This window comes from Heptranchias perlo, chromosome 19 (genome assembly GCF_035084215.1).
Source record: "Heptranchias perlo isolate sHepPer1 chromosome 19, sHepPer1.hap1, whole genome shotgun sequence".
Lineage (NCBI taxonomy): Eukaryota > Metazoa > Chordata > Chondrichthyes > Hexanchiformes > Hexanchidae > Heptranchias > Heptranchias perlo.
In genome coordinates, this window is record NC_090343.1 from 30926823 (window position 1) to 30953336 (window position 26514).

Sequence of the window (26514 nt, forward strand, 5' to 3'; positions counted from 1 at the left end):
ATTGATAAACTGACAGATCAATTAATCTCTTTATGAGGAACTTATCTAGAAATCAGGTTACCATGGACAAGAGTTCAAGAGCTAGTTAAAACTGAATATGGTTAAAATATTCGTTTATAGTTTGTCTCATTAGAAAATGGAATACATCAAATTTAGTTAAGTGTGTCACAAGACACTGTGGTAACACTCCTGATATTAAAGCCTGTGGGCAAGGGAGGGATCCACCAACCTCAAAACTCAAGACAGTCAAAAGTTAAGAACAAGTGTACTCAGTGTTGGGAATTCAAAAGAATAAATCAGTTTTATCAATGCATAAGGATGTTAACCTAGGTTCAGACACAATTTAACTTTTTGGCCTAAAATAAACCACCAGAATTTAGCATTGCCAGACGCACAGTTTTATTCGTACAAGCAATCATAAAATTATTTAACAGTTTTCAACAAAAAAAATGCATGGATAAGCCAAGAGATGCCAGAACAGGATCAGGGTGCCTATCAGAAAACACACACTGGCTCACCTATTGTAAGTAAAAAATAATTATGAAACACCATCACATTAGAAAAAGGCAAGAGAAAATTTGCACATCGATAACAAGGCTCTTTTATATAAACATAAGAGTTTTACATTAAATCTTCCAACATCAAATATTGTAGACTGTTGTCTCCCATTCACTTATGGTTACAAAATATTTGTCTGGTCCAGTTTCTAAACCATCATTTTTTGTATCACTGGCATGAACATTTTAGATCAAAGCAGCTTTTAATGTACATATATCAGCCCTTGAAAAATATAGCAGCAACTTAAATACCTTAAGGTACATGAGATCACAGTGAGCAATTGTATTTCAACAAAATTTTAATTCTACAATCTGCCTATTTTCTAAATATTTTCAGCATAGATTTTTCCAGGGCTGATCATGCATCATTATTCCAGATTGTACATTTCATTTGTATACACCATAAATTTTACTAGATTTGAAGTTGAGCTGGTCATTTGGCTGGAAACTGTGAATCTTATTCTTGTTGCATAAATCCTGATTATAAACAGCCCTGCAATCTTCACAGGAGACCTTCGAGCAGTTCACACAAGTGAACCTTGCACCAGGTTTGTCACAAAATCCACAGCGCAATATGCTGGTGCCCTTGGAACTGGGTAAGCGCTCTTGATGCTGCGAAATGGCAGAAAATGCATATTTCTCTTTCAGAGCAGAACTCACAGAAAGATCATTTTGAACAGATGAGGAGCGTGATAAGGTACCCACTACTCTTGGATATTCATGTCTACAAGGATAAAGTGTACATTCTCCAGTATCTCGTTGGCACTGGTTACAAAGAACCTCGTCACATTTTTGGCAAGTTGAGGTACCACTGGATATTCCACACATTTGGCACTTCCCCAACGCAACTGCGCTAGATACACTTTCTTTGGTAAGGTATGGGGTCTCAAGGTACATACCTCTTCGGTCATTATTTTTTATCAATCTCGTACCGTGACTATTTGTTGTGTCTATCCATCTCTGTGGTAAAGTGCTTCTAGGATCTTCAGCTGTGTAAAGATCCAGGTCATCAAGTGCAAGGAAAGAAGTGTTAAGATTGGTTTCTGCTCTCCAACTATCATTTGGAGACTGCAAGTATTCCTCTGACCCTCCACGAGGGGAACTTGACATAGCAAGAAGGGAAGGTGTAGGACGAAAAATCTCATCAGTCGTGTCCTCAAAAGAAGAGCCATAAGCCGCTTCTTTTTTGCGACGTACAGGTGTCAAATGAACTTTATTTAACTGCTTCTCCAAATGATTTTCAACATTATCTACAGGTGGTGAAGGTTTGTACATCAACTGTTTCATGTAATTGTTCGTTAACCGTTCACTGTCTGATCTTCGAAAGTCCATTCGAGCCACTGATGTATGCAAGCCTTCCATCAGTCTTCGTTGTCTTTTCATTGCATCAATGCAACCTCTCACATCTTCTGTGCTGTTTTTTCGTTCTTCAACTACATTAAGCTCTGAATAACCCTTATCTTTTATTTGTGAACAGATTTCAAGTAAATTCTCACATTCAATTCCAGCCAAGAAGAGCTCAAAAGAAATCAATTTTACACGGCTAGTGTTTACTTTGTTTTTCAGTTCACATGTTTCCTTTTCATGGTAATATCCTATATGATGTAGGATATTCCAAATATCATCTTCGCACATCGCAGATTTGATATAGTAGACAAAATGCCCTGTAAAGGTCTAGAACAGAAAGAAAAGTTGAATGAGTCATATTCTTAGCAATTTCAAACATATTAACTTTCCCTACATGGTATTTCTTTTTCATGCAGCTTCCTTTAACTGAGATGGCAAGTTGATACAACTTGTATACTCAAATATTAGACAGACATCGGATTTAAATTTGAACTCATTTGTGAAGTTGAGGATTCAGTAAAATTATAACAATCTGCAATAGTGTAAGTTCCTAATTATTTTGTTCCATGTAAACAAAAATACTGTAAATAAAATGGTAAAGCTTTTTAAAAACATTTAGGAGGACATCAAAGATCTCTTGTCCCCAAAGTATAAATATCTATACCAAACACGATTTCAAAACATTTTACTGTGATAATCAGCATGTTCTTAAACAAAGCATGGCCAATGAGGAAGACTTTTTAAATGATTTTGGCAGAGAGCTTCAAGTCATTTTACTTTGAGAACTCCAAAAAATGATCCATGCTCTATTTTAGCACGTTGCATAATTCTCATCTCATTTTCCTCCTTTGACTCCCAACCAGTAAAATATTTTATTAAATATTTGTGTTGCTTTCAATCACTCATGATGAAATAATGAAGACAGTTGACTACATACAAGCCTTTCTGAGCAGAAATGGTGAGTAATGTTCCATTCAAGCCTGGCTTGCTCTTTCTCACTAAGCAGCTTTGAAGTTGAGCGCCTTAGAAATTAGGCAGCATCATTATGAAGAACAGGGAAAAGATGATACAGAAAAAAGACAGAAGCTAAGAAAATTAACAGTTAGAGGACTACAGAAACAGAAAAAACAAGAAACAACAGCTTTCATTTATATACCATTTTTAATGTAGAAAAACATCCCAAGGTGCTTTATAGGAGGAACAAATGAACAGATGAAAGCCTTTGTGGGAAGGGAGAGATGACTCATTTGGTTGCAGAGACGCAGTTTGAGAGGGATTTTAAAAGGCAAAGAAAAATGTAGACACTCAAAGAGGTATAGGAGTGTCAGAAAATTGGACCAAGACAGTCAAAAACTGCCACCACTGGTAAAATGGATGGAAAGGGAGTAGCACGGAAGGTCAGAATCAGAGGGCATGGGAGGGGCATAAAGCTGTAGGAAGTTGCAATGGTATAATGGTCTGAGACTGTAGAGAGATTTGTAGAGGAGGGCAAGAATTTAAAATTTGATGGGTGTTGGGGGTTAGGGAGCCAGTGTAGATCAACAAGGATGCGGTGGTTGGCAAGGAGGACAAGGTGAGGGCAATAGACTTTTAAATGAGTTGCAATTTATGGAGGCTGGCAAAGTGGGTGCTAGCGAAGTCAAGTCTAAATGTGGCGTGGATATGAATTTTGGTAATAATACGTGAGATTTAGGGGTAGAATTGAGCAGTGTTGCAAAGTTGGAAATAAGTAGCTTTGGTGGTGGATAGGATTTGGAAGATCAGTTCTGGGTTGAATAGGATACCAAAGCTATGCACAGCTTGAACTGAGCCAAGGAAACTTAATTTTTAGCAGGAGCCCAAATCCTATTTATTTGCCTTCGTAAAGACGTTCCCCCTCAATCCTGATTATCTACTTTTAAAGGATTTATGGATTTCCAACCTTGCTCCTCCATTGCATTAATAAATTTACGATTTAAGGTATATTTTCACTTTTTTTAAACAAAACTTGTCCCCAAAATGTATTACCTCACATTTTTCTGTATTAAACTGCCTATTCTCCTAAACTTGTTGTATCCTCCTTTACGCTTCTTGGCTGTTTGCTACTCCTCCCTATTTGGCATTGTCAATAAACTTTGATATCCCTCACATCACATCCTAGTATTGATCATTTATATACATTATCCACAACGTAATGTCAGACAAGCAGTCTGACAGCAGACACACGCATGGGGTCAAAAGAAGGTAGTTGAGATGTAGAGCTCGGAGTCATCAGCATACATATGGAAACTGACCTCATGATTATGGAATATGTGACCAAGAGGTAGCGTGTGAATGAGGAACTGAGGGGACTAAGTATGAATCCTTGGGTAGCTTCACAGGTAACTATCCAGGGGGGAAAAATATTGCTGGAGACATGCTGGCTATAGTGGGACAGGTAAGAGTGGAGACAAGGGCAATCCCACAATGCTGGACCATGTAGGAGAGCAATGGAAGAAGATGACGATGTGATCAATCGTTTCAAACACGTGGAAAGTCTCATTAGGACAAAGAGTGCACTGCAGTTGCAATCAGAGGGAAAACAGGCTGACAGACAAAATCTGTACAGAATCTGTACTTCTGGAGTCAAGGCTAGCATGTGCAACCAGTTTATTTAACTTTGCCAGCAAAGAACTAGAGGACAAAAACTTATAGTCGCAGTGAATATGTGTAAGAGACTTGCAGATAAAGTTGTGCAAACAGCTTGGGGAAAAAGAGATGGATAAGTATCTGATTAGGAATTGTTATAAGAATAAATAGAGATGCTGATGGTGGAATGGTGTCTAGAAATTAAGGTTGTTGAACTGTTAGGATCTTGGAAACATCATGCCATAGAATGCAACATCATGTCAAAAATGAAAGTAGACAGACTTGCTTATTCTGGAATTTTGCTTGATTTACCTTCTGGACGGGGATTGAGGAAATAGAAATTTTACAGAACCTTTCTGCAGGAGATTAAATAAAGTTATCATGACAGAGTCCATAATGGAGCAGATTGTACATAGAGTCAGGGTTCCCACTCCTGATCTATATGCAGTCACTACTGCCACAAAAAAATGTGCTTGTATGGGTGTTGGGAGACAAATAGTCTGCCCACACTTACTGTCTAAGCACACACATGAAGATTGACCACTCAGGTAAAGTACTGGAGAACTGTTGGCAGCATTACCCCAACAATAATCAGCATTTTCAGGACAGGAGTGGAGGGGTAAAAAAACATAAAATCTGTGGAATAAACAATTGCTGTAGTGTGTCTTTCCTGGCACAAGATGGAGCTCCAGCAATACAGTGTAATCAATTAAATGTCAATTCATTCAGATGAGCTGATAATATAATTGGGAAAGTAGAAATTTGGTGCTATTTACATTGCTTAATTCGGTAGTGCAACGGTTATATTACTGGACTAGTAATACAGAGGCCTGGACTACTAATCCAGAGGACACGAGTTCAAATCCCATCAATTTGAAAAGTTAAATTCAATTTTTTTTTAAATGGAAACGTTGAATTGTTGTAAAAACCCAATTGGTTCAACTAATGTCCTTTAGGAAAGGAAAACTGCAGTCCTTACACAGCCTGTGACTCCAGTCCCACACCAATGTGCCATCTGAAGTGACCTAGCAAGCTACTCAGTTGTATCAAACCAGACCAACTAGGGAGAGGCAATAAATGCATGCCCACATTCCGAGAATTCACTTAAAACATTAATGGATAACTCAATTTTTTCAGTGCTAAAAGCAACTTTGAATTATCTGTAGACTGTACATAACTCGTAGTGAGCCTCCAGTGGCAGAAACCCATCTTATAATAATCCTACAAAAACTGGGCTGAAGATACAAATCCTAAGTCAGAACAAGTCAAGAGTTACAGGAACTGAGATACCACCAAAAAAAAATGCTTGGAAGTAGAAGAATACAGGATATAGCCAGGAAACACTAGATCACAAGCTCGATATTCTGAATTTGGATCTGCCATGCCTACCTGCACAAAATGTCAAGAACCTGCATGTATTTATTTTTTTTGAAAACACATACATGACCTCTACTTTCCAACCAAATAAAAGGTGCTGAATAGAGTAGAGCATGGAACCAGTTTAGACACAGTGGAGTGACAAGGTGACTAGATTCCTGCTCCATGTTATGCTGCAGGAGACCAGCCATATCATTGCAAATATTTAGGGCTGGATCTTGCTGAAGCAGGGTATCTGAAACATAGGATTGGTGGGAAAGACTGTCCTGGTGATTGGAATCTTAATGATACAATCCATAAATCTTGGAGATGCAGATGTGTCCATGCCTAGTTCCATTGATAACATTTTATTTGTACCATTTACTTTTTAATGATAGCGATGATAAATTTAACAAATCAATGATTTAACTTAAAAAGTAGCTATTTTGCCTCAGCTGAACCCATGCTACTGATTCACAGGAGAAAAACAATTACCAGCTTTCTTACAAAAGAAAATCTAGTCTTCTTAAAAGCAAAATTAATTATTTTTTAAAACCGTGTCAATGGTCTTTGCTGTTCCTTTTGTACTTTGCCTCTTAAAATATGCAGGTTCTCAAATTGCAGTTTGTAAGCCAGAATACATGCGGCACCAATTGAGTAAATTATAGAACATTCACATGAATTATTAAATTAATTTCTTATTGCTACATGGTCTGATTTGTTAGCAACAGGCAACTCAGATGAAAGAATACAACATTCAAAGATATGGTGAAGCAAACCATGGTGAGAAATATGGTAAGTACACAGGAAAGTTACATGAAGATAAATTTTTTGAATTAGCATAGTCATTGAAAAAGCAGCAATCAATATTTACTAATGCGTGCCACGTAAGTGATGCTGCAGTTAAGGCGGGTGATGTGATTGCCCATGAAATAGCTGGGTCATCAAAAATCCTCTATCGGGAAATGGTTTTGAAGAACTGCATGCTAAAAACTGCAGAAATAGTGTGTCTAGATAACATTTTGCTGAATGTGGCCCACGTCAAGTGCCAGAACATCAGATCAGGTCCACCATATAAAAGGAGTGCGACACCCATGCTTTAGAGAGAGTGCAGAGAAGAGCAACAAAAATAATCCATGATCTTTTCTTATGTTTTAATTACTCCTAACCTTTTTATAAAGTCCAAGTCCATTCGAAACTTGAATGCTCCAGTGCCATGTTAGGATGTCAGTGTTGAGGAATAGAATATCTTCTACACTTTGATAAAGGTCAGGTATAAGTACAACATAAGACAGGTGCAGAATAAAGCTCTTTCTAATCTGTGATTTAACTCCAAATTCAGAATATTATCTGTTTGAACCAGTGTGAATTTTTCTCATTTCCTACACATCTTAATGCTGCTTTTTCAATGACTATGCTAATTCAAAAAATTTATCTTCATGTAAATTTCCTGTGTACTTACCATATTTCTCACCATGGTTTGCTTCACCGTATCTTAGAATGTTGTATTCTTTCATCTGAGTTGCCTGTTGCTAACAAGTCAGACCACGTAGCAATAAGAAATTAATTTAATAATTCATGTGAATGTTCTGTAATTTACTCAATTGGTGCCGCATGTATTCTGGCTTACAAACTGTAAGTGCCAATTTGTACATAATTATGGGCAGCTTTGTACTGAAAGCCTGCAACCACTAAGAACTGGTGAGACTGCCCATGAAGCCATGGACAAGAAAAGGCTATTTAGTTCATCAAAGCTCATCCCTCTTGATCTCACCCGATGTCTGACTCAATACCTTATCTATTAGATTATTACAAAATTTACCACTTTTGAGTAGAGATTTTTGCATTCAATCTGCTTTGAATTTACTTTTCACTCATTTAAATTTATGTCCTCTTGTCCTAAGTCATCCTAAAGTAATATTCTGAGGATATTTTACATGGCATCTTTACAGCTGACAGAGAGAAGAGACTTGCATTTTAGTCAGGGCAGGATTAACCTCAGGGACTTGGGTTGGAAAGACTGGTATGCTAACCCATTATACATCCCAGTCCAATTTTTATATATTCTTTTAGAAAAGCATATTCACGATATACTAATAATGATAGATTGTTTTAAATAGTGAAGGATTGTTCCCACCAAAAAAGACTTAGGATATTCCATCACTGGGTGATGGAGATTTTGTAGAACACCAAAGTTGCCAACTGTGGCAAACAAAGACAAGCTTCAAGGGTTCCTACTTTTCACTGACTGTTCCAGCAAACTTGGTTACTTGTTCGCACTAATAGTATAGTCACTTGCATTTTAACTACGTTAGTACCCCTAACAATCTATGCAGGGGAGTGGGGGAGGGGGGGGAAGAGAGAAGGAAGAACACACCCAAGCCTGTACATTCCACGCTGACTCCGATCAGCTCATAACATGTCCAAGTGCTCAGTCACTGTTTCCGACAATACATTCCAGTAGCTTCCTCACAACTGATATAAAATTGATAGGTCAGTAGTTACCTGGTTTCTCACTCCCTTTTTAAACAACAGAATAACATTTGCAAATTTCCAATCCAAAAGGCACAATTCCTGAATCAAGAGCTTTTGAAAATTATAATTAATGCAATTTCCTCATCTATTTCTTTTAATACTCTGAAATGGAAATGATTAGGTTCTGGAGTTTTGTCTATCTTAAGTTCCTCCCTCAGTACGGCACTGAAATCCTTCTGTCTCGAAGGAGAGTGTGCTACCAACTAAATCAGGCTGATACTGTAGAAATATTAAACCAAAGACCTTAGTTTTGTCACTTAAATTTTGCAGTTAGATAAGCTTGAACAGTGGGCCTTGAATAAAGGAACTCTATAATTCTTCACATTCCCAGCAGTAGTCCCCAAAAAGGAACTATGAGCAGTATATGCAAATACATTTTGTGGTGTGGTACTGAACTATACAGAGCAGAAGGTCTGAGGATGAATCATTGGTCTGTGCTGAGTTAGCTGTGCTTTGCCTGGTCAGCAGTTGGGGCACTACAATTGGTTTGTGCTTAGAAAATCAGCTAGGGTTGCTGCTGCTGATTTGTATCCAGTGACCCCTACTGGAAAGTGTACATGTTAGATAAGGACAGGATCAGGTTTGGATATGATGCCCTCCTTGGACAAATAGACTGTTGACGATTATTGTGTATGGCCACCTGGCTGAGGTACTAGAAAGCCAACAGTGGCTGTGGAAAGCATTCCAGCAAGAGTCAACACCTTCTGCGAAAACTGAAAGAACAAACCTACATATTTTCCAATCTATTCTCAAATTCATTGATTTCTAATAAGCTTCCCTCACTTTCAAACTAGATTTTTTTTAAAAACTGTTTTTGTTCTTAAAATGTTTATGTTGTTTGAGGGGAGTGGTGACACTAATGTCCCCCATCCTTAAACACAGGATCTGCAGCTCAGTCAACCAATCTGATAAATGATCTGAGCATATAGATGTTGATTGGCATCCATTTTTCAGCTATTCCCTGACAACGTTTTAATTTAATAGATTTTTTTTTTAAAAAGTGTTCTTAATTTTTTATTGGTACAATGTTTATAACAGACTGAGCTGAAATGGTATCCAAGAACCATTCTTGTCAATTTTACAGACATCAGCTCTGATTTCCACAGCCAAGATTTTTGCTGGCAATATTAGCTTGTGCTGCAACATCTGAACCATCATCTGGCTTGTCAGCTCGTCCCAGCACCTGACTATAAAATTAATAAGATTCCACTGCTTTTAATGGAATACTACTATTTTGATTACTCAAACCTTATTAATTTTGCTAAAACAAAGCTTCAATATTCAATTCAATTGGTGGTAAAGATCATAATTTGCAACTCAACAGAATTCTCTCTCAAAACCATAATCAACCCAGGGTGTTCTATAGTGAAAACACTTACTTACTGTTAAATTGAGCCAATCTCCCATGCATTTGCTCATTATAACAACAATTTGCATTTATATAGCTTCTTTAACATAGAAAAACTTCCCAAGGCACTTCACAGGAGGTGAAATCAGACAAAAACAGACACCAAACCAATGGAAATATTAGAAGGGAGATTGGTCAAAGAGGGGAGTTTTAAAGGAGGAGAGGGAAGTGGAGAGGTGGATGGCCTAGACAGCTGAAGGCATGCCCACCATTGTTGGATGAGGGGAGGCGGGGGGCAGTGCAAAAGACACCAGAGTCAAAGAAATGGGAGTGTGTATGTAGGGGTGGGTTAATAGAGCTGGAGGAGATTACAGAAAAAGAGGAGTCAAGGCCGTGAAGGGATTTAAACACGAGGGCGAGAATTTTAAATTGGAGGAGTTAGTGGACATCGAGGCAATTGTGGGTCAGGAGCGTGGATGAGTGGGACTTGATACAGGAGAATATTTGGGCAACAGAGTTTTGGATGAGCTGAAGTCTACAGAGCATGAAGTATGGGAGGCTAGCCAGGAGAGCATCGGAATAGTCGAGTGTGGAGGTGACAAACGGCATGGATGGGATGGGCTAAGGCAGGGATGGAAGTAGCTGATGTGACAGAGATGGTGTCTGTGATGGAGAGGCTGTGGGGTCAGCTCAGGGTCAAATAGGACGATAAGGTTGCAAACAGTCGGGTTCAATCTAAGACAGTGACCAGAGAGGAGAATGTAATCAGTGGCAAGCATATTGAGTTTGTAACGGGGGTCAAAAACATCTTCAGTCTTCCCAAAGTTTAACTGGAGGAAATTGCAGCTCACCCAGGAATGGATGTCGGACAAACAGACTCACAGCACAGAGACAGTGGAGGGGGTCAAGAGAGGTGGAGAGGTAGTGCTGGGTGTTATCAGCATACATGTGAAAGCTGACCCCATGTCTTCAGATCATGTTGGCAAGGGGCAGCATGTGGACGAGGAGGGGTTAGATCGTTGGGGAACGCCGGGGTAATAGTGTGATGGTGGGAGTAGAAGCCATTACTGGAGATGGTCTGGTTATGATTGGATAGGTTAGAGTGGAACCAAGCAAGGGCAGTCTCATTGGGTTGGACAATGGAAGAGGATGGTGTGGTCAACAGTATCAAAGGGTGCATAGAAGTGGAATAAATCTGGAGGGGAAATGTACCACGGTCACAGTCACAGAGGATGTCATTAGTGACTCCGAATGAAGCCATTTCAGTGCTGTGGTAGGGGTGGAAGCAGGACTGGAAAGATTCAAACATGCGCTTGTATTTGGGCGGTGACAGCATGTTCAAGGACTTGAGAGGAAAGCGGTTGACGATAGGGCAGTAGTTTGTAAGCACAGCAGGGTTGAGGGTGGTATTTTTTTTTGCGAAGGGGGATGATGACTGAGGCATGGGGGAAAAGTGCAAAAGATGGTAATGGATAGTGTTGCAAAGGAGAGGAACTCAGAGAGCTGCCAGCCCAGGAGCCATCATTCCAGATACTAAGTCAGAGGATACACAGCTTTATAATAGGAGTGTCACACCTTATAATATGTGATAGCTATCTGCTGTTGCATTAGGAGCATCTGCTTGTAGCCCATTAAATGCATTTAGCCCCAAGAATACGGCCATACAGAATTAGCGCTGCATCAACTTCCAGGTCTACTGTGATCAGAAAAACACTTAAAATAAATTACTGTAAATTTTAGTTTAAATGGATATATTGAAACTCTGGGAACTCCACTAACTTTTTAAAAAATGCTTTATATATTGTAAAATGCTTAAATGTAATCTTTTAATACCTTAAGCTATGTTGTGTTACTGTAAAATTGGATCCAAGCTCACCACATCCCCTCCCCTGCCCAAAACTTGAGTGACCTGGGTCAACAATCAAATGTGTGCAGCAATCAAATTTCTCTTTTCTCACAAGAAAGCCCAGGATGCCAATAGAAACTGGACTCAATATGAATCAAAATAGGCTTGAAACTTGATTGCTGCACACATTTGTGCAACATCAGATGTTGACCCAGGTCACTCAAGTTTTGGGCAGGGGAGGGGATGTGGTGAGCTTGGATCCAATTTTACAGTAACACAACATAGCTTAAGATCATACATGGACATCCCCCACCCACCCCACCACACACAAATGAAGCATTACAAAGGTTAAAGTGTCTCAAAAGTTCATTTGTGAGCAGTTTAGATGAACAGGTTTTATTGGATTCCATTTTGAATCTTTAGTGTTGCAGTACAGCTTTCACTGTAAACTGATGTTCATTACTAGACTATGAGTCTCTTTAAACACTTCAGTTAGACGGGTCAACCTCTCCCTCAATATTCTTCCTTTCCTGAAGGTGACAACTCATGCTGGCAACAGTGGCCCTCCTGTACTTCAGTGAAATAATTATTTCATGTTCCAGACTGAAGCTGATGTTCCCCATCCCTAGCCCAAGGCTGCCAAGGCAATTTGTGGTACCTGCACCACTTAAATTAGCTAACACAGCACAAGCCAAGGATTCAATCTGAAATGTTAAATGCTGTATAACTCAATGCTACATTTGCACAATAAATCCTGGACCTGGAGCTTCTAAATTAACATTCAAGCAGATCCATTCCTATTGAATTATGGCAATCCTATTGTAAATGTTTGCATTATATTCAATAAAATCAGCATTAGTAATGGATTTTGATGAGTAAGTTTTCACGGTCAATTAAAATGCTGCAGTTTATGCAGCACCAACACTTTAAATCTAAAATCCACATTGGCATCCGTGAGTCCTGTGTAGAATGTCTAGACAAAATATTCTGCTTTCACCTTCAAAATTCCTTAAAAATTATTGGAAAAAAGTTCTTGAAAAGATTTTAAAAGAATTTTCTTAATTAAAAGACACTAGCTGCTTAAGACTGTGTTTACACTGCAAATGATAGCTTGTGGAGGTTTTTTTTTCACATCCTGCAATGACAAATAGATGTCTTTAGCAAACATTATAAATATCCTACAATGTTCGTACACAAAGCAAGCTGGGTACACCAGTCAGAAATGTCCACACTACAACTAATGCTTTTGTTTATAAAAAAAAATAAAAGAATCTAACATCAAATATTCTAAAGCAATTTACTAGTAAATCCACTTGCATCTACAGTGTTTAATTTATAACCTCCCTCCAAACTATCCCAATATATGAAATTGTCTACTGTACCTTTATTGTTTTAAATTCTTTTTTCCAGGGATATAGAAAGAGGTTAGTGCAGAAGGTTTCCAGAATTCCAAAGGCAGTGAGAAGCGCACTTAAACTTGATGTTCTGAGCATCTTCAAGGAATTCTCCACCATATCATAAAATCTAAACATCTTAAATCTTTCACTGGACTCATGGTGATATAAATCAAGTAAGGATGTAGCTGTCTTCTTAAGGCCTGCATCATCAACTATGTGATCCATTTCACTCAATTTTAATTCACAAAACTGTACATATTTCCGAAACAAAGTGTCTCTGATTTTATTTGTATCCATTAGGAATTATTTGTGTGGGACTCAGTTCACCACAACTTGTCCATAGCCTTTCTGTTATTTTCAGACTGGAAGTAGTTTCTAGATTACAACCACTGATGCCAGGGAAAGTGATGCTCCTAACTGTAACATGAAAGGAAGACAAAAAAAATTAGAAATGAAATTGAAGGAACACAAAGAGCCTATGCTACAGTAACACAAATCACTACCTAGACATCTTAAAGTTTAGATAAGGGAGAGAAAATGGTAAATAAATCAGTTGAGGTTACGCCTTAATCTATCAAATGCTTGTTATAAAATTATAAAATAAAAATCCCCTCTAGAAAGGGAAATAGAAACAAAAATCTCATTCTTAAGTGACTATGCGGTCATAAAAACATGCATTTATATCAGCTAAAATTAATCAAACCAGACCAAAATGAATCATCAGCACAGTAATTTATATATCAGAATAGTAGTTGCAAAGCTAAAATGTCAAACTGGAATGCACAGGCTAACAACCAATACTGTTTTTTATAATACAAATATACTACAATGGGATTTCCAGACTATTAAGAACACAAAAGCGTTCAATAAACTCTCAAAAGTAGTCAGTTAGGTTTAAAGATGACTGTGCTGGTAAACATCAGCAAAGCTGTAGGCTCTTTCTATCTGACTTAGTGGAAAACCCAAGTCTTTAGTGTAGGCATGTGTTCTTCAAGGTGTACATATATCTGGTTTTCCCAAACACAAGTCATGAGAATTTCTTTAAATGAACCGCTATGTGTTTGAAAATGCATTTCAGTTAAATGGGGTACAAATATGCCAATATAATTTTACATAAAACAAAAACCCCATTCTTGATCAAAACTATTTCTTACTGCAATCTTTACCCTCATAAAAACAAAACTGGCTGCACAAGGGACACACCCCTCAAGGATTGCAAAAATTGGGAAGATTTCACCTCTGATGTGAGATATTTAAGTATATCCTACTAATTACAGGGCAGTCAGTCTAATCTCGGTGGTGGGCAAATTATTGGAATCAATTCTGACAGTATAAACAGTCATTTAGAAAGGTACGGATTAATCAAGGACAGTCAACATGGATTTGTTAAGAGAAGGTCGTGTCTGACTAACTTGATTGAATTTTTTGAGGAGCTAACAAGGAGGGACGATGAGGCTAACGTGTTTGATGTAGTCTACATGGATTTTAGCAAGGCTTTTATCAAAGTCCCACATGACAGACTGGTCAAAAAAGTAAAAGCCCATGGGATCCAAGGGAAAGTAGCTAGTTGGATCCAAAATTGGCTCAGTAGCAGGAAGCAAAGGGTAATAGTTGATGGGTGTTTTTGCGACTGGAAGGCTGTTTCCAGTGGAGTTCTGCAAGGCTCAGTACTATGTCCCTTGCTTTTTGTGGTATATATTAATGATTTGGACTTGAATATGGGGGGCTTATCAAGAAGTTTTCAGATGATACAAAAATTCGCCATGCGGTTGATAGAGAGGAGGAAAGCTGTAGACTGCAGGAAGATATCAATGGACTGGTCAAGTGGGCAGAAAAGTGGCAAATGGAATTCAATCCATAGAAGTGTGAGGTAATGCATTTGGGGAGGGCAAACAAGGCAAGGGAACACACAATAAATGGGAGGATACTAGAGGAACAGAGGGACCTTGGAGCGCGTGTTCACAGATCCCTGAAGGTGGGACTGGTAGATAAGATGGTTAAAAAGCCATACGGGATACTTTCCTTTATTAGCCAAGGCACAGAATATAAGAGCAGGGAGGTTATACTAGAACTGTATAAAACATTGGTTAGGCCACAGCTTGAGTACTGCGCACAGTTCTGGTCACATTACAGGAAAGATGTGATGGCACTAGAGAGGGCACAGGGGAGATTTACGAGGATGTTGCCAGGGCTGGAGAATTTTAGTTGAGAAAAGATTGGATAGGCTGGGGTTGTTTTCTTTGGAACAAAGGAGGCTGAGGGGAGATTTAATTGAGGCATATAAAATTATAATGGAACTAGATACAGTGGATAGGGAGCACCTATTTCCCTCAGCAGAGGTGTCAGTGACCAGGGGGCATAGATTTAAAGTAGTTGGTAAAAAGATTAGAGGGGAGCTGAGGAGAATTTTTTTTTTTTTTTTTTACCCAGAGTGTGGTGGGGGTCTGGAACTCTGCCTGAAAGGGTGGCAGAGGCAGAAACCCTCAACTCATTTAAAAAGTACTTGGATGTGCACTTGAAGTGCTGTAACCTACAGGGCTACGGTCCAAGTGCTGGAAAGTGGGATTAAACTTGGTAGCTCTTTTTCGGCCCGCGCGGACATGATAGGCCGAATGGCCTCGTTCTGTGCCTTAACTTTCTATGATTCTATATTCTACATAGCTGTGCTGTTACAAAAATTTCAAACAGATTTGCCCAAAAGATGTCATTAAAAACTTATAGAACAAAGCTATTTACCCCATCACAATGTTGAATTTTGCCATTTAATATTTGTTCAAAATTAGACCAAAAACCTTTACTTAGCAGTCTTAATTTCTTTGTTAAGTATACATATCAGTATAGAAAACAACTTCAATAAACTACAACAATCAATTAATGGCCACACACAAAACATTATCCCATCTTTCTTCTCTGAGATGCTGATCAAACAGCTGTACATTTCCATTTTCTGTTTTAATTTCTACTGGCTAGATTAGTGCTTTGATATTTCAATAAGGCAAGCTTCAAGCCAGATTTTTTTTTTGGGGGGGGGGGGGTGGGGGGCAGCCGGAAGACTATTATTGTATACCAAAGCTATATCTGTCACAACTAAAACTTCAACTTCTCCCTCATTGATATTGATCATCATGATTCGGAACAGCTATATTTTTCAAAACATTGCAATTTTTAAAATTTCAAATTTACTTTCAGCAATCTTTGTTCCTGAGCCTCATGTTGGAACTACCCAAGGAAAGATATTAACTTGCTAGCAACATAATATTAACAGCCTGTGATTAAAAAGAAAACTAAAAGACCAACAAAAATAACTATACCAAATGAGAACTGGCAGAGATACAGGCAAAGGATGGGCAAGAATGAAATTGTCTGTATTTATACTTCAAACGAAGAAACAGCTCACATCATACAGCAGGAAAGACAGAAGTGAGTTTTGAAAGTCATCTGCACTAATTAAATAGAAAATGGGCATTTTCAGACATTAATTACTTATTATATTTATACCACAATTTTGTATAATTTCTCATCTGTGTTAAGTACTATTTTTGGTTTTATTTTAAACCCTGAAAGTAGTTAAGCTGTGACAGCATTAAAGCCCATACTCATCATCACACATTTCACTATCCATAAAGTAAACAGTTTTTAGAGCTTTCAGCTGAACTGTGTGTAACTGCAGCCAATAAGTGGAACACAATAAAACAGCATTGTAGCCTACATATTAATATCCTCTGAAGATTTTTACAGTTTAACAACAAAATGTAATACACCTTAAAGCAATCAGTAAGGGTTAAGGAAATGGTATAGATCAATCAATCTAGTAAATTAATCACTAGATTAATTCCTGGGAAGAGAGGGCTGTCCTATGAGGAGAGGTTGACCAGAATGGACCTATACTCTCTGGAGTTTAGAAGAGAGGTGATCTCATTGAAACATATAAGATTATGAGGGGGCTTGACAGGGTAGATTGTGAGGTTGTTTCCCCTGGCTGGAGAGTCTAGAACTGGGGGGCATAGTCTCAGGATAAAAGGTTGGCCATTTAAGACTGAGATGAGGAGGAATTTCTTCAGAGGGTTGTGAATCTTTGGATTTCTCTACCCCAGAGGGCTGTGGATTCTGAGTCATTGAGTATATTGAAGGCTAAGATAAATAGGTTTTTGGACTCTAGGGCTATCAAGGGATATAGGGATCGGGCAGTGAAGTGGAGTTGAGGTTGAAGATCAGCCATGATCTGATTGAATGGCGGAGCAGGCTCCAGGGGCTGTATGGCCTACTCCTGCTACTATTTCTTATGTTCTTAATCAATTCCTTTACATTAGTTGTTACCAACCACTGCTCATCTAGGACAATACACTCAATTTCAAAAACCTGTCTGAAATACAATCTATTCAGATTGATGAAAGAGATGCTTTTCTGGTATCAGCATTAAAGCTGCTTCAAACAAATTAGAAATACATTTAGGAAGTCTCACATCTAACACATGTCTGCCACACTTCAAAACATGAAGTTTGTTTTAAATATACAAAATCAGTCATTTCCTGTTGGTTTTTCTGACTCTGAATATCTGGTCCTTGGGATGTACCTATTTAGACTACTTTCCCAGGAATTGTTTTGCAGGCCTTTAAGGACAGGCCAGCTCCATCTTAGCAACTAAACATCACAAATATGTTCCAGGCTATCTTGTGAGCAATGCCACAAATCTGCTACTAGTTGATTACTGAATTACGTGGTATACAAATTATCTCTCTGTCTACATGCTCCAGCATCCTTAACCCTAGCCTATCTGCAGAAACTGAACACCAAAACTTGGCTCTTGGAATTGGCGTGACTTAAAATTCAACAGGTTACTTCAAATTCAACAGGTTAAATCCGAGCCCTGCTCTGATATATAAAGTATATTTATCAGAAGGCAGGGATTTCTGGTCCAACAAAGGTTAGCTGCCCCTATCAGCTTGATCCATTACGTTTTCAAAATGAACAAGATTGCATTTTGAACTACAAATTGATTCTTTCGTCATCATATTAGATTTTCTGGTATCAACTTCCTGACTGCTCAGTTTAGTGCTGCGTTTTACGTGTACTTCTTTTAAAATTAAAACACCGATGGAGGTTACACTGGGCAATGCCATTTCTGTTGCTCCAGAAACAAAAATATAACGCTGGCGACTGGAACACAACAATTCCAGACTGAGTCACGGCGCTGCAATGTAGGCCCACTACCACTTGAATCAATATACGCTGCCCTCTGATGTGACGCCGCCATCTTTGATTCACTAGAACCTCAATTCGAGTCATTTTTTTTTCCCCCGCCTACGACTCGTCTCTTTCTCGCCACGGCCCCGATGTAACGGCGTGGCCGTGTTATACCGATGGCGGTATGACCTGAGGCACAGTCGCGGACTCACCGTGCAAAGCTCTCCATTGAGCAATCGTCACCGAACTGACTCGCGCACCGCCGCCGCCACCACCTGCTCGCCGTCTGATTGGCTGTCGCCAATTTCCGGGTCCGCGAGCTCCGCAGGCAGCCGCCGGCGCGCCTGCGCACTGCGTTGGCGGGGGAAGGAGGCGGGGCCGCCGTCAAACTGACAACAGCTGGTGTAGTTTCTGGTAAGTTTAAGGACTTCAATATATATTTAATTTTAATTCACAGTAGAATCTGCCACTATATTTATACATAAAGGAGCTTCCTTTAATATGAATACATTTATTAAATATTAACACCTTTAATACTAAGGTGTAGCAAGCATCCCTCATCCTCAACGCATATACATAGAAAGGTAAAGTTACAACATTGAATTAGGCCATTCGGCCCGTGTCGGCGTTTGCCCTCCACGTCAGCAAATAGTTCTAATCACTTCTAATCCCTGTTTCCATCTTCCTTCATCCCCTATTTAAATCAGTTTTTACAAGTTTAGGGCCTGTTTTAGATGTCAGATAAGCAGTCTGAGCATCTTGTGTTTCTGGGTGTGTGCCCATACTGCCCAATATCTAACTAGACATTGCATAACTCAGGGGTGTAACAATAATACCCCCTTGTGATCTGAACTGCTTTCCTACATTACAACAGTGACTACACTTCAAAAGTATTTCATTGGCTGTAAAGTGCTTTGGGATGTCCTGGGGTCGTGAAAGGCGCTATATAAATGCAAGTACTTTCTATTTGTGTCTTTCCCATATGCTCCTTTGTGCACCTCTCCAGGGCCATTTTCCTGGGCCCCTTTACAGCACAAGGCAGACCCTTCTCTCTTTCTTACCCCCCCCCCTTAATACTGACAGATGCCAGCACTCCCAATACTGCCAGTTTCTGCCTCACATGCCCAAAACCTCTTCAATCCTGTTGAACCCCTGCCCAGACTCCCTCCTCCCCCTGAGTCCCCCTCTCAGTGATCAGAAAACTTTAGATGCATCCCCAGCACTCCCTAATTCCACTACAATCCAAATGCTCTGAGCATGAAACCACCCTTCTCAATGCCCTAGATCCTAGAATATCTTTCTTCCGTGGTCCCAAAACCCTGAGGTTCTCCTCAAAACATTGTTAGTACCTGAAATGCCCTCCCCAATACTAACAGACCTTGGACCCCTTTCCCAGTGCTCCCAACTCCCAGGGTGACCCCCCGTGCTGATAAATCAGATAATGCTACTTGGCATAGCACCCTGTTCACATAAAAGCACTGATTCTTTGGTTAGACCACATGGAGTACTGTGAACAGTTCTGGTCTCTATATTATAAAAGGGATATAGAGGCACTGGAGAGGGTGCAAAAATGATTTACTAGGATGATACTAGAACTGAGAAGTTAGGCCTATCAGGAAAGATTGAACAGGCTGGGGCTCTTTTCTGTAGAAAAGAGAAAACTGAGGAGTGTCCTGATAGAGGTCATTAAGATTATGAAAGGGTTTGATAGAGTAGACGTAGAAACAATGTTTCCACTTGTGGGGGAGATCAGAACTAGGGGTTATAAATATAAGATAGTCACTAATAAATTCAATAGGGAATTTGGGAGAAACCTCTTTACCCAGAGAGTGGTTAGACTGTGGAACTTGCTACCATAAGGAGTAGTTGAGGCAACTAGCATAGATGCATTTAAGGAGAAGCTAGATTAAAAACATGAGGGAGAAATGAGTAGAAGGTTATGTTGATAGGGTTAGATGGAGTAGGGAGGGAGGAGGCTCCTGTGGAACATTAACACCAGCATGGACCTGTTGGGTTGAATGGCATGTTTCTGTGCTGTACATTCAATGTAAATCTATGTAATTCACCACGAGCAATGCCACAGGAGATCTGCTAGTGTCAAATAACTGTTGGTTTAAGCCTGAGCCTTTGTTTGATGTAGAGTATACATTCTTCCATCTCTCAAGATTGAGGTCACATGGTGGTATGTTATATTCCAGTGAGTCAAAAGTACAGCACAAGCCATCTGTGTTCAATCCCTGGGTTATTTACTTAGACATTAGATAGAAGGTAAAAGTAGATTCTGGTTCTAGGAGATGAGAGGTTCATTTCCAAAAATGGCTGGTGATGCTGAACCCAAGGAGAATATCTTGCATAAAAATGCAAAAACATAATAGTTACCATTTGCTTCCATTTTTTCCCACCCCCAACACTTTGTTTCTGTTTAAGTGCCCAGTTCAGCCTTGACTTTCAAGTGTGAAATTTTGAAAGCAGGCTCCAGCCAAATGTTGGTTGAGACTGTCATGACCATCCCAGGCAGTAGTTCCGTCAGCATGAATAATAACTGCCCAACAATTATTACATTCAGTTCCTATGTACAGCAGCACAAAAAGAAAACTGCAAGGCAAATTAATTGTTAACCTTAACAGAGTGAGGTGGCCAGGGAGGGAGCATCAAAGGTGCCAAGAATAAAAGGGAGAAAATGAGAGGAAAAGATCAAAGCCACCGTGAACAGTGGTAGGAAATGAGAGAGAGGAACTGGCGATGGAGGGAGCATTAAGACTGTTGCGAGCAGTGAAGAAACAGAGCAGTAGGACAAGAAGTTGGTTGAGGAGATGAAAATGCTGCCATATGCACACACAACCTGCTGGTCTCTGAGTGAGAGGAAAATGTCCAAGTGCCAAAAAGTATTTTCACATTCTCAAGGATTAATAGCCAACAAAGAGAGCGAGTTGGAAGTCTCTGTGAAGAAATGAAAAACCAGTGCTGTCAGTAGCCAGTCTGTCTAGTACACACTTCCTGTCCAAGTAAAGTGTGCTAGGCAGTCCCAGTCTCCTTTAAACTCCTGCAGAGTAAAGCTCTCTGGGTTGAGTCTGCCCTTAAATAGGATCCTTACAGCCAACAGATAGAGGGCCAATTTCTTTCTTCTTCCTGTGTGGGCACAAAGGAGGCACTGTGCCTGGAAGTAGGTGAGCCACCTTGTATTTTGGCTCATTAGTATGCAGTGGGCATGAGCCAGGTACATGTGTCAGCCTTCAATTGGGTGTATGCCTACTGAGCAAAGGAAGTTCAGATGCTGTTGCAGGCCTAAAGGCCTGTATCAACTTGAGGCAATGAACCCTTCTCTAGATGGGAGGGAATTATGTGCTTGTTTTTCTTCTGCACCTGACCTCTAATGATACTTTCCATGGCTTTGCTTTTATTTTTTGGCATTGTGACTCTGCATAACCTCCTAGAACTTCTTCTGTATTAACATTTGCTACTGTGTTTTGGGTGGTTGCAATTAATTTCTGATAGCATCAGCAGTAGAAACAGGGCCTCTTGCTTTGATGACAAGATCCTTGATTTGGTTCTGCGAGAAGTGGAGGAGACGGTTTAGGGTTTTTAACTCTCTTTTTACTGTTTTAGGTTATCGAGAGATAAAGATCAATCAAGGATGAAAACTTTTCTAAATAATTGGTTTTAATGACATTAAAACACAACAGTTTTACAGATAGAGATGCTTACAACTTTAGTCAGTAGTACATCTTGAAACTCAGAATGATCAATTCTTCTGCTTCGAGCGACTGAGGAGCTAATTCTTCATTGTTGGAAATATGTTATTATTGATGCTACCAAGGGTTGTTAATCCTTCTTAATAATAACTTCCACAATGATTCGGGCCCGAGCGTGACCGAAAGTGCAAGCTTGTTATAGACAGAGGAACAATGTTCTAATGAGGTTATAGCAAATAAACAAGGATGGTACAACCTGTCCCTAGGAAGTTTCGAGCTGATCAGGCCTGGTTCGTAGGGTGTGCGGACCTCTGCCATCCCGGGAAGCTGCTTCTACCTTTAGTGGGGGCAGTGTCTCAGTTTATATATCTTTCTGAAGCATATTTGCTTCTGGTAGCTTAACAGCATTAGTCCCATGATGCCATCTGTCCCGGACATCTTTATCCATTCTATGGTGTTAACTATTGTCCATTCGATCTATCTTATGGGGAGGGACATGCCCTTATTTTTTGGTGCATTTTGATTGTTCAGATGCAGACATTTAAGATGTCTCACCCTGTATATGCCAATCATAAAGGTTACCTAATTAACTGAACAGAATTAGGCTGTGTCTAGGTCCTGAGTCTTTGATTATGCATTGGGATGTTTTGTTATTTGTTTGAGAATTGGTCTTCAATATGTCTGTTTCACAGTTTTATTGTCTCTGCAATATTCTCAATCACTTTGCCTGCTGTCAGGCATATAATTATATCAAAACAAGTGATGCAGCATCTGTGGAGAAAGAAACAGATTTAACGTTTCAGGTCGAAGACCTTTTGTCAGAACTGGAAGATGTTAAAAAGTTAAAGTTTTTAAGCGTGTACAGAGCCAGGGAAAGGGGGGAGAGGAGGAAAGAACAAAAGGGAAGGTCTGTGATAGGGTAGAGGGCAAGAGTGATTAAATGACAAAAGGGATGATAGTGATAGTGCAAGGCAAGGAGGGTGGTAAATGGGACAAGTTAAGAAACAAAAGATCAGTCTAGAGTAGCTGTAAATGGCAACAGCAGAACCATTACCAGCACTTGCTGTCCGAAAAATTGGGAGCAGTGGTTATGATCTGAAGTTATTGAAATCAATGTTGAGTCCGGAAGGTTGTAAAGTGTCTAAACAAAAGATGAGGTTCTGTTACTCGAGCTTACTTTGAGCTTCATTGGAACAGTGTAAGAGGCCAAAGACAGAGAGGTCAGAGTGGGAGTGGAAGTGGGACGGGGAATTAAAATGGCAAGCAACCGGCAGTTCAGGGTCACATTTGGGGAGCTTTTCCAGCATTTTCTGTTTTTATTTCAGGCATATCATTTCCTGTGGAATACTGGCTCCCATTGTATTCTCACAGATGCAAGGCCTGCACTTTGCTTTTTAGCCAAGTGTCTGAAGCTTTGCAGGATGGGATACATAATTATGATTTTATGTAGAAACTGTATTTCTTACATCCTTCTTTGTCTCTGCTTCTGGTCTGTCTCCTTGAACATACTAAAATGACTTTTTATATCACTTATTCTTGCTGATGCAAAACAGTTTGCTAATGTGTATGACAGTTTCTCACATTCTTCCAAGGTCTAGTCAAGCAACTGTCTTATCTTTAACCTCGTCCTTATCTCTGCAAAAGTATATCAAGTCTCAAACAACAACAACTTGCATTTATATAGCGCCTTTAACATAGTAAAATGTCCCAAGGTGCTTCACAGGACCATTATCAAACAAAATTTGACACCAAGCCACATAAGGAGATATTAGGACAGGTGACCAAAAGCTTGCTCAAAGAGGTAGCTTTAAAGGAGCGTCTTAAAAGAGGAGAGAGGCGGACAGGTTTAGGGAGGGAGTTTCAGAACTTAGGACCTAGGCAGCTGATCTCTGAGGGATGTAGGGCTGGAGGAGGTTACAAAGATTGGGAGAGGCGAGGCCATGAAGGGATTTGAAAACAAGGATGAGAATTTTAAAATCAAGGAGTTGCCAGACTGGGAGCCAATGTAGGTCAATGAATGCTGATGGAAGAATGGGACTTGGTGTGAGTTAGGACAGCAGAGTTTTGGATGAGCTCAAGTTTATGGAGGGTGGAAGATAGGAACACAACAGTTCGTAAGAACCACGCAGATGCCATGGGTAACCAGAAGACTGAAGGCTTGTTACACTAACTATATAGGCTGGGAGTTTATGCTTCTGTGCTCACTGGACTGCGATGTTTCCACCCATTATAGCGAATGAGAGAAAAATTGCAGGTTAGCATGTACAGAAGTGGAAAATCCTACCCATTTTTTCTCAGAGCTGCTGCTCTGAGGAGAGACTGTGACTAATGGTACGCAGCAACCGTTAGCTGGTCTTCACAAGTATCAACAAGGTGACTGAGGACCAAAGAGAAAAATGTAAGCTATTGGAAAGCAGGCTTCCTCCATTAATGGAAAAAAGGAGGTAATTTGTGCTGCCAGTGCTTTTACATGAGTGGGTCCAATAGGAAGGTGGATGTAGGTCCAAGGAATTTTGGTAAAAATCTAAAGAGTAATGGAATCTCAATGACACAAAAATTATACCCTGGGTTATTTCTGAACTAAGGCCAAAGAATGCTGATATTTGTCATATTTTTGTCCAAAAAATCCAATTATCTACTAATTGAAATTGAATTGGAATGATTGAACAATTCAAATTAAGCAATTTTTAATTATCAGGAGTAAACTATATTGCCCAAAAAGTGACAGAGGCTGACCCCATATGACCGTAGAGATGTAGGATGTGGAGTCCCCAGCACAAGACTGAAGAACAAGGCCACTGACAATATTTCTGGAACCAAAATCTAATATGCAACAGCCACCTTGTATGAAAAAAAGTTTGAGATTCCTATGCGATAGAGCAAAACTTAAAGAACATATTTTAAGCCCGTGGTGCTTATGAATGGGCCATTTTCTGCAAAGGGGTGCCACGATTTCATTTATTTAACCGCGTTTCACATTAGACTTCTAGATTATTACTTGTACAATCTAGTGCGGAACAGACTGCGTTTTACCAAAAGGACACATTGTCCAATTTCTTTGGCGCTTTTAACCAAGACAAGGAATATGGTCACGGACTTGACACTTCTAAAACAAGTCTATTTCAACACAAAAAGGAAGCTCGAAAGTTCTCTTGCAAGTTTAGGTTGAGTAAATACTGCACCGGAAGTATTTGCCCCTCAGAAGCCTGCAATGGTGCTATAAAACAGCCGTGGCCCTCGGATAAATTAGAGGCGGTGCTGCCTCCTTTAGGCTGGCTAATTATAATTGTACAGTATTGTTTTTTCCCCCCACCTCTGTGTTCAGGGTCCCGCCTCCACTTGACGTTATCCATTTGCGGAAATAGACAGATAACAGCAGAAATGGCGACGAACTGCAAAGAGGACGCGTCACGTCGTAAAGATACAGTAGGGGATGACAAAGAAGCTTTAACTTGCCCTGTTTGCTTAGAAATTTATGAAAATCCCATGCGAGTCGAATGTAACCATATGTAAGAATCGATTTTGCTGTGTGTTCGTTTATTTTTTTCATCACGTCAGAATGCGTAGCCAAAGTTTATGGGTTTATTTAAACTCATCGAATTATATCTATCTTTTATTATACGGAAGAATTCAAATTATAAAACTCGTGTTTTTTTGTTTAACGAAGATATTTCAAACGAACTATGATCTATTCAGTCGGCCGTAGTGAGTGCGCGTATTACTCTCGGTTTCGTAATGATGATATACTGGGTTTGCGAAGGATTTGGGGAACTGAAGTGCTTTAGTTCCTGCTCTATAATTCATAACATCTAACACAAAATTGCAATTACTAGAATGCTAAAAGAAATAGATAAACTGAGCTGCAACCGGATAATCAATTCCTGGCGAAAGTTATAACTATGATTAAGTGCATTGTAGTCTAGACATATAAAGAAACTAATTTTTTTTACTATACTCTTAAAAGGCCTGTACATATAACTTAATCTGCCTTACCACATGATAAGGTCCCAGTGTGACCCTGAAAGCTTGTGACTATAACACTTCAATCAAATGCGATATTTTACAAGTGTATGGGTGAACTTCCATAATCAAGAAAATTACATTGTCATGTTTCATTTTTCAACAGACACTGTGCATCCCGAGTCTGCTCATTCTCCTTAACTCCTTGCAAGGAGATGTGCAAGACGAGCCTTGATTGACTCACCCTTGGGTGCTTTTTTTCCCCTTACACCTCTGAACTACCTTGGGATGTTTTCTATGTTAAAGGTGCTATATAAATGCAAATTGTTGTTTCTTGTTCTTCAACCATTGCATCACAAACAGAAGATCTCCCTCAGCCAATGATTACATCAACAGAAATCTGATCTTAACAGGGCTGGTAAAATTTTGGCTAAGATGTCATGACATTGTGTCACAGTAGAGAGATAACATGTATGTGTTGTGACACAATGTCATAAACATTGTCGGTAGAGAGATAACATGTGTGTGTTGACATCATAATGCAATATAGTGACATGCATGCTTTGAAGATGCACACTGGCCTTTGGCCATTCTGCCAGTTCCCTACCTTCTTCAGTCTCCCTTGCAAAATACTCCATCCCTTAAGGTTCTCCTCCCTCCCCCCCACCCATCCCCGCTCTCTTCC

General features: G+C 39.6%; 2 protein-coding genes across 2 annotated transcripts in view; one reads left to right on the forward strand and one right to left on the reverse strand.

The window, feature by feature from the left end:
• Positions 1-375: 375 nt before the first annotated feature.
• Positions 376-18486, reverse strand: LOC137335282 (spermatogenesis-associated protein 2-like). The gene is made up of 3 exons (XM_068000580.1): positions 18390-18486; positions 12979-13410; positions 376-2231 (listed from the first exon to the last, which is right to left on the reverse strand). The coding sequence occupies exons 2-3, from the start codon at positions 13288-13290 to the stop codon at positions 945-947; spliced, it is 1599 nt and encodes a 532-aa protein (XP_067856681.1). The 5' UTR covers positions 13291-13410; positions 18390-18486; the 3' UTR covers positions 376-944.
• Positions 18487-18509: 23 nt separating this feature from the next.
• Positions 18510-26514, forward strand: part of rnf114 (ring finger protein 114) — a 30535-nt gene continuing 22530 nt past the window's right edge. The window contains exons 1-2 of the mRNA XM_068000581.1: positions 18510-18591; positions 25195-25378. Coding sequence (XP_067856682.1) covers positions 25251-25378 — 128 coding nt within the window. The 5' untranslated portion in view covers positions 18510-18591; positions 25195-25250. The remainder of the gene's footprint in view (positions 18592-25194; positions 25379-26514) is intronic.

Excerpts from the sequence above, each read along its gene's own strand:
- LOC137335282 (XM_068000580.1), bottom strand. The coding sequence starts at position 13,290 with ATGGATACAAATAAAATCAGAGACACTTTGTTTCGGAAATATGTACAG. Across the intron at positions 2,232-12,978 it reads AAGAATTTAAAACAATAAAG|ACCTTTACAGGGCATTTTGT; the intron begins GTACAGTAGACA and ends TTTCTGTTCTAG.